Consider the following 12,116-nt stretch of genomic DNA (forward strand, 5'->3'; position numbering starts at 1 on the left):
ATCATTTAACATTTTTTAGGACTATTTGAATATTTGGCATATTTTAGTACACATTTCCTACATACAGTTTCAGCTTCATTAAGATGGAATAAATTCCCCTTTGGTTCATAGTCAAAGATTGATCGTAAGCAAAATATGAATGATACTTAGTTCAAACGTAGGATTGTTTTAGTCCTTTCTAGGATTTGAAGGAATTTTTTTGAATTCCCCAATCCTGTTTTAGATATATTTTTTCATAGTAGGATAGTGGTTGTTTTTCAGGGGGGAAAAAAAACAAGAGAACATCTGAATAAGGATATTGGGTGATCCTTTAAAATTGGGCTATCTTTAACATAACAGTAAAGAAACAAACGACTTTTTTCCAAGATCTGCATTCCAGATTTCACAACCGAAACCAAATCACCATAGTTCTTTTCCCATATGCATAGATCCTTGATTGTATAAGATTGTTTGCTGAGGGCTAGTGAACTAGAAATCAAGATCTTTGTAATCTCTTAATTCTATCATTTAAAACGATGCCAATTTGATAGAATGGCATTCTCATTTTCCTCATTTGCTTCATTTTCTTCATTTGCAAAATTACTTTATGATAGTGGAAGGAAGCTGCATTTGAAGAATGTTTATTATGTGCTTTGAGATCATTAAAGCTGATATCACTTTGCATACCAAGTGGTAGTATTCATATCCTTAATATACTAAAGTTCTGATACAATCAACCTTTAAAGAATAATGTATCATGACCAACAGTTTATGTATAATTCCATGATGTAAATGTGTCTGCAGTAATTACTCCCTCCTCTGAAATCTTGACATGAGCATTGTCTGTGCCACGCACATTGGGGCTTGATATAAGCCATTTTCTATTGTTATTTATCTTTATATGCATATGTCCTATTTATTCAAACGGATTGTGAGCTCTTGAGGGGTGGGGAGGTGCATTCCTAGCTTCTAGCGATGTGCCTTGCACTTAATGGATGCTTAATCAGTCCTTGATGACTAGGGGGATATTTGGTCAGAGACACCCCTCTCAGTCTCCTGAACAAAGAATTATTTGTGGAATTTATTCTGTGATAGGAAAGATGCTACTATCAAAGAGGGGAACACATATCACTCATTATCTCTTGTACCTTTGATAGTCTCAACATGCGTTTGAGGTCAACTGGAATGGAAATAGCCAATAATATTTAGCCATCAAATACGTTTTACTCATAAGGTATCCATCCATAGCATAAAGTTGTGCATGGATTGTTGTCATATACATTTGATCATTATTTATAAAAGATTGGCAATAACTAAATTAAAATGTCCATTATGTTTAGTCTGTGGAGACATGAATAACTTTAATTTGCTTTTTTGCTATCTTTATTTTTTCAAAATTCTTTATAATAAATAAAATTATAATTAGGAAAAAAATGTGAAATTCTAAAAAGTTTTTGTTTCTATTTTGGTAAACCAAATTACAGAAATTTTTAATAGTTTAATGTTATTCTGCATATTATTTTTCACTTAAATTAAAATCAAACACGGGAAAGACTAAATGGCAGAATGACAATACTGCAAAGGGCAATACTTAATAAACACAAACATTACTCATTAAAACTCCTCAAAGATGTTTAAATTAGCATAACAATATTCCATGTGTTAATAAAATCTTAACAACACATTTGTTCTGTCCTCATCACTTATTGGTGGAGTTTGGAGCTGGGAGATAACCTGCTCCCATCTTCAGAGGAACCACAACAAGGACACAGACCTAGGTTCTTAGATCAGAGGAAAATTATTGTTGAAATAATACCAAAAGCCTTAAAGAACGTGTCTATTCTTCACGTTGCCCAGTGGATACTTTCCTATGATTTCCTAGACATCCATGTATCACTAGCAAGAATTCAGACAGATCCTTATTGAGTATGAAAAGTTTGAGGCAAATTTTCCCAGACAGGTAATTAAAGATATCTATTATTGACAACACTAGCACATTTCACTAAGACTGCTTTGTTGCCAGGATATATCCCTTCGAAATACGAGTTGGTGGCAAGGAGGGATTTCAAGAGATGTTTGTCTCAAGTAGGCTTCGAAGCAAAATGGAGACCAATCACTCTTGCCTAAACCCGTTGTGCTTTCTTCATCCACCTCGTTCCAGCATCTGTCACTTAAGCAAAACATGATATAGAAAGAATACATTCGGATGGCTTAATATCAAATCTTGTATGCCTGTTATTAGTTTTACATCACTTCAGATTGTCATCAGGAATTGTTCAATCAAAAGGTTTAGTCAAAGCTAACAGTCTTTACTGATGTCTTTTTTCCCTAAGAGTGTTGAAAATTCGATTGTTCAAACTCCAAATATGATTCAGCAAACCATTTATCAGAAAACCTTAAGGAGGTAATGTAAAATGTGAATAGAAACCTGAATTAAATGGACTTGAGCAGTCAAAGACTTTGAAACTGCTTTCCTGTGAATGTCTGGGATAGAGCAGAACAAAGTCAATTACTGACTGTAATTAAGAAGTGGATGCATTTAAACTGTAGAGAGCAGTAGCAGACTTCTCCAGACTGCCTAGTAACTGGAAGGATTAGTGGGAAGACAGAGGAAAGAATGTGAACTGTATCTTTCTGATAGTATATTTTGAATGAATTGCTTTCATATAGTTCTCTGATCCAGCATCCTCAAATGAATTCATAAATCACTGATTACGTACGAATAATGCAATAATATATTTGGATAAAGAAACTTTTAAAATGCATTTTATTTTTGGTTGTGTTGGCAGTAAAAGATCCCCTTTCGTTGCATAGCATGCACCAAAAATGCAAATGTACTGCTGAAATACTTACATTTTATCACTGTTTGAATTTACTAGACTGAAAACTGAACTGTTAGCTCTTTCCTAAACCCTCAGAATATAGTAAATCTAATTATGTTTGTTTCTTGTACTTTGAAATGTTTCTTTTTATAATTTTAATAATGGTTTATTTATAATGGCAGAGAAATAGATTGTACTTTATGTTTGGGCTAATTCATATTTCTTTGTGTATGTTAACAAATTGTGATGTTGTATAATACATTCATAATCAAAATATTTAAATTTAGATTAGGAGGAAGGTAGAGGTCAAGGACGTTACCGGTTTTCTTGGGTTAGTTACAAGTGACCTTATATTTCTAGATTACTATTTCTGTGGCAACACTTTATAAAGTAAATATTTGGAACTTTTTGTAAGTAAAGAACATTGCTAGGGTGTTCAGATCATTAGGCAAACGTCAGCTTAACTCTCTTTTAATAGATACATAAAACAGAGGACTATTTGGAGGCTATTTTGAGCCATCCCAAATCTTCCATGCAATTTTATTAAAAAAAACAAAAAAGAGAGAGCGATTGGCCCGGGTAGTCTATCAAATTCTAATGTGGATAATGAAATTCCTCTTATTTTCTAATCTTTCACTTCTCATAATTGAGTATACTTGGATAGTTCCTCCCCCTATAGTTGTAAAACTTCGGAACACATCTCACTCAAGAATGGTTGCACTGCAGCACTGAGTGATGTTCCCTTTCTGTACAGTTTTTTCTAAAAATAAATGACGAGTGAATATATATGTATGTGTGTAATCGAAGATTTCTTTAAAACTCCAGGGTCATTGTCATCAAATGTTGCCATAAGAATCATTGAAACCTTCAGAGTGAGCTATTTTGGGTAATTGCCACTTTAATGATAGAATTATAGAGACATCCTGAAGCATGATTTATGATTTTCTGAACCTGTGGCCCATTTCAGTGTTCACCTCCGATTTAGAGCAAGGAAGTCTGAGAAGGGGTGACTAGCTCCTGATTGAGTATTTTGAAATGTCAGTCCTCTAAACCTCTGATGCCTTGCTCGATGTGTGACGGTAGTAGGGAAATGTTCATCTTCCTGTTGAAACAAAAAGTCAATACAAAGGGAAAATCTTCACAGTTCTGATGGATGGCCTAATACAGAAAGTGTGTCCACACCCACTCTAATCAAATTCATCTCTAAGTAGCCTTTTATATGTGAAATCAAGAGCATTGCTCTGTTTCTATAGGGTCACAGTCTTCTCTCACAATTCTGGAGAAGAAAAGATTGGCTCTAATGAAAAACGTGTAGTTACGTGTTAAATATTGCCAACTACTTAATAGCTCCGAGAGCCTGGAATGGGGATGTTCACTTGATAAATACTCTCCACGAAAGATTCAAATATGTAAATAAACTTTTATTCTAATACACTCTTTTTGTGGGGGAAATTAGTCCTTTATTGCTTTCCTATAGATCTTTATGATAGGAAAGTAGAAATAGCCAAATGTTATTCATTTGAATGACCTTTTGAAAAAGTCTACATTAGTCTCTTTGGTAAATAATCTGTTTTACAGCCCTCCATAAAAGGAAATCAAATATAGAGATACTATTAGATTTGAAAAAGACAAACAGGAAAGAGTCGAAAGCGCAGAATGAATTCTGACACACCGGGTGCATTTTTCTGAGGTTCTGACTTAAGTGGGTACTGTCTGCAGCATTCGGAACTTCCTGACTTGCTTCTCCTTGACTTGGAGTAACTCAGCTTTAGTCCTACTCTGAGTTAACCGTTCTATTATTAAAACAATAATGTATTTGTTATGACATGAAAAAACAGTTTATAGAGAGCAGTTCAAAATGATCCTGGTCTCCCAGTTCCCAGAAAGACAATTACTGGAATATAAGAAAATATTTTGGTGTATTGAAGTGTGTTTTTTAAACTATATATATATCTTGGAGATATATATCTCCATTTTTAATGTAAAAGGTCTATTTTATATGGTTTGCTTACCTGTCGATTTTTTTTCAGATCACAACAGTATCAGGAAATGAGTTCCTTCTACAGTCAGATATTGACTTCATCATATTGGATTGGTTCCACGCTATCAAAAATGCAATTGACAGATTGGTATGTATTTGTTTTGGCTGCTACCTTTATTAATTAAAATGTTGTCACTTAAATTGTGTTGCTTAGGCATATAACACACACATTTAAATGGATCCTGTAGATCAAGAGATATTAAGGTATTTTAAGTTTAAAAGTCCACTAAAAAACGTTTCAACAGACGTGATTTGTAGCTAAATGTCATTTGATTTCTCTCTCTCAAGTGAAAAACACAGTGTGTTCATTTCTCCCCCTGAAATAACATGGACATTCATTTACTAGAAGCTGGAAAAATCACACAAGCACTTAATGACTACTGAATTTTCATATTTTCAGTTTATGTTGTCTGTAATACATATTCTTGAAAATAAATATCAGTGTATTTAAGCCCATACTCACTGTTATAATACCAATAAATAATAATCCTTTATATTGATTTTCATTGTTCTTCCAGTGAAGCTAGATTGTTCTTCTCGTGAAAATTATGAATCTAAAACCTCAGGAAATTGCCCTCAATCATACATTCAGAGTATATTTTTAAAGAATCAAATTATTTAAAACTGCCATTATATACTGATTGTAGACCAAACGTCTAATTTTTGGACACTAATATTTGCAAAATCTTGAGGAAAACCTGTTCTTGGAGCTCTTAATAAGGTATACAGTAGGAAAACACTGAATTTTCTGATTTTATTTCTATTTAATTGCAGTCTTCCTTTATATCATTTTAGGACTAAAACTTAAAAAAATAACAAATTGACTTTTCTCCATCAACCATATAGTCCCCTCATCCAGGCACGCTTGAGTGCTCACACCCACATCCACCCACCCACACACAGAGTTTGTTGTCATTAAGGGTGGGCTCTGGAGTCATACTGCCTGAGTTTGAATCCTGGTTCCATCCTTTACTAGCTGTGTGGCCTAAGGCAAATTACTTATCTCTTTTGGCTTCAGTTTCCTTGTCTGGAAAGTAGGAGTAATAATGATATCTACTTCATAGGATTACTGTGATGATTAATTGAGTTAATACTTGTGGAGTGCTTGGGGTAATGCACAGTGTTTAGTTAAGTTTTATTATATATATATATATTAAATTTGAGTATTGAGCTTAGCATAGAGGCCCTGTCCTAAAATAATCACCTTAGTTCAGTCTTCAATTTTAAAATTAACATCAAAATAGATCACTAAGTTATTTGGTGAACCCTTTCTTGCCTTGTAAAATTATTCATTCTAATTGTTTGTTATTTCCAGCCAAAGGATCCAAGTGGTTCATCAAGAAACCTGGAATTATTCAAAATCCAGAGATCCTCCAGTACTGAGTTACTAAGTCACTACGATAATGATACAAAAGAACCGAAACCAGAGCACAGGAAATCTTTAAGTAAGTATTTTATTTTTTTTACTTGCTGATTTTAACTTTGTCTAAATGCAATGCTTATGAAATATAAATGCATCGAAATAAGATTTGAGCCAAACTCATACTACTCATGGAAGATTCGTAGCCATTTCCTGGCCAGGGATTCATATGCTGGAGGGCAGCCTGGGCGCTTTGCTCGCGTCATTGTTGGTAATGCCTTTGAGAAAATAATTGTTCCAAGGTCATGGTCTCTACTTACAGCAAACCTCTGAATCTCTGAGTAATAGCCATGGAGTTCGGATTGGTGATTGATTTTGAAAGTGGGAAATGTCAAGCATCTCCAAACGTTGGTATGCTGACTATTTTAATTCCATACATTAAAAGATGTATGAGTGACTGCCACAGTTGGCCCAACTTAAACCAACAGCCTATGCAACTTTCCACACTTTCAGACCACCAGAAAGATTTAGAAATGTGGGTTATGAATTATATGTTTTCCAGGGTCACATCAAGTTAAAATATTCTGAAAGAAGTGAATGTGGAGTAAAAAGGACCAATCTCACCGTATAATGATCTTGAGAATATCTCTCAACCTTGCCCAACCTGCTTCCTCCTCAACAAAAGGAGGTTATGAAAAGGTGTCACACTTATCTCACAGTTGGTTTGGGTTTCAGCCTCCTGAAAGGTATCTCTGAAATCAAAGCAGGTGTCTCCAAAATCAAAGAAAACCAATTTCCCAAAGTCTCAAAAATTACAGTACCTTTCCTGGATCACCTACCCTCAATCTGAATCACTATTTTTTCTTCCATCTCCCTCTGATCTAGGATCAGTATAGTTACATTCTAGCTTTTTTAATTAAAGTGAACTCCATAAGTAGGGAAGGGCTTCTAACAGAATATCTACACATGTACATGAGCACGCGTGCTAAATGATATATGTGGATACACATAAATCTGTGTGCATTAGGGAAGACTATATATATATATATATACACACACACACATATATATGTGTGTATATATAAGCATAGATGCACTCTCTCATGCATATGACAAGGAAGAGAGAAGGTATTTAGATATAACATATCTTCCAGAGCTAAATTATTGGGATCTTAAAAATCTAGAAATAGCATGACAACTTTGAGTAGAAGCACCCTTTCAAAATTAAGTCATTATTCAAAAACTCATACCATAATTTCAGCAACTGCTAGAAACATATTTAGCTAGCCAGTTGTGTTAAGTTGGAGTTAAAATGATCAATGTTAATGTCTTAATCTGTATGGTGCTTTGCAAGTTAAGTTTTTTGTGAAAAGTTAGCAATACCATTTAAAAAGACTGCTCCATAAGGTGGTACAGTTTGGAGTTATCTCATTTGAATGTTTCCCTTTAATTCCTGGTCATCGTTCCCCTTTACTTAATATAGGATCAAATTTAAGGTAAGATTTTAGAATTAGAATTCAATAGTGAGTGTGTTAATGTTATGTATGTGAGTACGTTAATGTTAATTACATGAACGTTTTGTCGTGTCTATATATAATTGGATATATGAGGCAATGATTAGTAGAGGTTTGGAGGATACTTTGACATGCTTCTAGAGCCTGAAGCTTGGGAAAAAATAAAGATTTGTAAAAGTGATTGAGAAACATTGAAGCAAATGGATTCTGTGTTCAGCGATAGTCCCTTGAAATGTTTTAGCATGATACTGGGGAATAAAGTTCCTACAGATAGAATACCAGCTACTCCTCTTTAGAATTTATTTTTGATTGGGAAAAACAATTATTTGTGTATTTGAGACTTAAATTCAATCCTGCCTAGAAACAAGGGAAGAGGCGTATGATTTATCTACTCATTTTAAAATGTACGTAATTCTCTAGGTACCTCATGTTCACCTTTTCCCTTGCAGTTTAAAAATAATGACAGCTAGCAACCATTGAGCACTTTCTTTTCACCAGGCTTTGTTCTAAATTCTCATTTTGTTGATTTACCTAATCCTCCCAATAACCCAACGAATCAGATACTATTATGAAACCTATTTTATAGATGAGAAAACTGAGGCATGGAGAATTAAGGCCATTTGTATAAAGACAAGTTATGGAGACAAGTTTCAAATCCATGCAATTTGAGATTAGAGCCTATGCTTTTAACCATTGCACAACAGTGAAGTGAACAAATAAAAGGTAAATTTAGTTTATATCAACTTTGTACTTGGATGGAAATATTACATTAAAAATGAGATACATAGAAATCAGTAAACTTAAATAGGGACCCAAAAACATATTAGCAAAAGAGCTAAACCCAATGTCTCTGGAGTTTGATTTCACTATTCAAATAAAGGGGTCATTTAATCTTTAACGTTAGCCCCAATTTTAGAAAATGCTTCATTTCTATATCTTGATGGATATTTATAGCTGTAAGCCCTTTTTAAGTCTTAGTATTTTTTTTGCAATGTAGAATATAGTTAAAATCCATCTATTACTTTAAGTTCATTGACTATTTATATATCGATTTTCATTTGAAAGTCATAATGATTGACACACCCACACAATATCAAATTAGACTATGCATTTGAAATAATGATTGGCATATTTTATATTTGGTGCTTTTTAAAATATTTTTTAAGCAGGAAATATACTGTATCAAACCCCCTCTGATCTCAGTCCTAGATTTGAACACCCAAACTCAGATTCTTAAAACATGCATTCAGTTCTATGTTACCCTCTTGAGATTAAGTAATTATGTAGAATTAGAGATTCACAGTATCTCCTTCCTTATTAGTAGTCTAAGCACAAACTTTATTTTCAGTTTGCTGCCTTTGGCTTCCTGTGCCCTTGATGTTCCCATGAGTTTTGTCGCCAAGATTGTAGACAGATAAAGCCAGAATTACTTTTTTTAAAGGCATGTGAACATCATTAGCAGCTAACAGGTGGTCATTTCATTGTCCAGTTTCTCTGGGTAACATGGGAAAAAGCATGTACTCTCAATGAGTGAATTGTGAAAGTTAAGTGCTTAAATATACTTTCCTTTTTAAAATATGATTCTAACCTGCCAACATTATTAAGGACTAATCAGATATTTTAAGATATCAGTTGAGTCTAACAGACAAGAAGCCAGAAAATTCAAAGTAAGGGCCAAATCACTGTGGGAAATTCAGGACACCAGCATGGGATGAGAGTGGGAGAGCAGCTCTCCAGGGAGGGCTGTTAATGGAAAGTGGAGAGTCAATCAAAGAAAATGCTAGCATATTTTTCCAAGGAAAGAGAAGTATCTTCCACTGATGGCAAAGAAGAAAGGCCCAAATATAAATCCTGCATCAGATAACCTTGGAAAGTTTTCTTAATTTTTCTGAGCTTTACGTTGCTGATCTATAAAAATGGGTCTAATACTGTCCTTGCAGGATAGCATGAGAATTTGAAATTACACATGTAAATACTTAGCTCACAGCCGGCACTCAATGAGTAGGAGCTCTTATTATTATCCCCTGTGTCCCCAAGCAGATGGTACCAAGATAGGGCATGAGCCTTGGGTAGTGTCTAATAGAAGAATGAAGAAGGGCATATATAGCTGACACCCTCTCCCCAAGTAGAGAGAAAACAGGGGGAAAGAGCCAGAATTGGATATGGGAGTCATAACTACAAAAATCTAAATATGAGCAGCTGGTTTTTCTCCTGGCGACTCCCCAGGTGAAAATGGCAGCCAGGGCATTCTTGGGAGCAGCACACCAGGAAATAATAGAAGGGAGCCAAGAGATACTCATGATTCTTTTATGCCCAGAAGAGCTGGTCATGAAGAAGTTCCAGTTGATGGAAAGGATTCAGCATCTAGCCATTTCACTATTCCTTTAGGCATAGCTCTAGTTTATTCATTCACTCATGTATCCATTCTTTTTCATTAATGGATATACCTGAAGGTACACAACTAAAATTCGTGACTTCACTCATTTGCACTTTCAGATTTTTTAAAAATTATTTTTGTATTTGGGTTATGCTTTAGAAGCGGTATACTACATGCTGATCAGGTGTTAAACTGTAAAATCCAGGCATGGAGACCTTGGATAACTTTTATGTAAAATTGACGCTTTTAACATTGTAAATAAACACCCCAAAATGAACATAAACTAGAAGAATAAAATCAAAAAGTAAGAGAACTGAAAGAAAATGAGTTTTCTTTTAGCCGTCTTTCAATGAAGTTTTCATAAACAACAAATGTACTCTGGGTGAAATCCTAAAAGTATTTATGTATGGATTTCCCAATTGCATTTCCCCTTAGTGATATGTGTGGTAGGGGTATACGTACAGGGCTATAGGGATAAAGACAGGAATGGAAAAATTGGGATGAGAGATTCATACAATGTAGAAAATGAAAATACTTGTGAACCTTTAATAATATCTTTGTTTAAGAATTTGTCTGCAAAGTAATCATGATCATGCCAAGTGAAAACAAGCCTAATAGAGAAGGCAGTTATTTTTTGTACTAATCTAAATAATTATAACACTGGTCATCCACAACTGTAAGTAGACTGTGTTCTCAAAATCCAGTTGTAAACTGGTTGCTTAGATCTCAGCACACTTTCATAAGGAAACCACGTACCAGCCACAAAAGCACACTTGAACCTTATGCAATCATTTAGAATGTTGTTTTTAGGGAACAGCTTGTTCTGAGTTTGTTGCACCTCTGGCCCTAAGAGCTAAACTTTCCAGTAGCATTGCTTTCCATCTGCTTTCCCTTTTTCTCCTCCCCTACTCCTGTACCAACCCCACCAAAGCAATTAGAGTGATCAGAATGGCTTTGGCTAGGAGGCTCCTGGACCCTGAAAATCCTCAGTGGTGTCAAGGAGGGAATGCAGAGCCTCCAAGCCAGAAAAAAATACTGGGTAAAAGAGAGAATGAAGGACAGGGAAGGGAGATTTTTCAGCGTAGGCAGGGAAATGAGTCCTTGGCATAGGCAGATGTTCTTTGTACAAAATGTGTGTAATGACAGATTAAGTCCGGTATTGTCCCAAAACTTAATATTTGATGAATCTAAGTATTATATATAAGAGTTATCATGATGCTCTTGTTTTTCTGTATGTTTGAAGAGTTTCACAATTAAAAGTGAGTATACACACCCACAAAGTATTACTCATGGTCATAATTCAATAAAAGAATATACGTATTTTCTAATTCTGGCTTAAAAATTTCTGAAGATCAAATTTTCTGAATATGAGTTATATTAAGACTTCTTTAAATTAAAACACACACACACACTGATAACTCTTTATTTTCCTATTTTTTCCCAAAAAGCCAATATATTTTTTCTTGTGACCATTGTGGTCTTTCCAATAACAATGTAATTAAAGAAATTTGTTAAGATGTTTATTATTATCCAAAATGGAAAAGTCATACTAGTTTCTTGGATGAATATGTAATTAGCAATTTTTTAAAGCACATATTGTGAAGTCTGTTCTGGAGACCCATATAAAGACATATTTTAAAGTTTCTTCCTCTTAAGAATTTTGTATAAAACAGCCTAATCTTGCCAATGCATGAAAATAATAAGATAAATAAGCCATCTGTCAAGAAAATGAAAACAATATTAAGATTGCACAAATAAATTGCATCTCACCCTGAAGAAACAGAAAATATCCTACCTGGAAACAACAAAAAAGTCATAATATTTACGTAGAGTATTATGGGTTATTGTGTTGTCAAAGGGACAAAGGTTTTCGATTTGGGTAGGATCGTCGATCATCTGATTCTTGTTTTTTCCCCCTAAAAACAATATTACTATCCTGGCACTGGTTTTAGTCAGTATGCACCTGAGAAAAATAAACTATTGAAGAAAAGTGTGAAAATAAAAATTATTTTTTTTCCCTATA

At 34.3% G+C, this 12,116-nt stretch overlaps 1 protein-coding gene across 3 annotated transcripts in view; it reads left to right on the forward strand.

Moving 5' to 3' along the window:
- ARHGAP15 (Rho GTPase activating protein 15) overlaps positions 1-12,116 on the forward strand; it is a 594,053-nt gene that overhangs the window by 289,500 nt on the left and 292,437 nt on the right. For all 3 annotated transcript variants that reach the window (XM_034643265.1, XM_019800514.2, XM_002920055.4), the window contains 2 exons: positions 4,832-4,930; positions 6,158-6,287. In XM_034643265.1, the coding sequence (XP_034499156.1) occupies positions 4,832-4,930; positions 6,158-6,287 (229 nt within the window). The remainder of the gene's footprint in view (positions 1-4,831; positions 4,931-6,157; positions 6,288-12,116) is intronic.

This window comes from Ailuropoda melanoleuca, chromosome 2, assembly GCF_002007445.2.
Source record: "Ailuropoda melanoleuca isolate Jingjing chromosome 2, ASM200744v2, whole genome shotgun sequence".
Classification (NCBI taxonomy): Eukaryota; Metazoa; Chordata; class Mammalia; order Carnivora; family Ursidae; genus Ailuropoda; species Ailuropoda melanoleuca.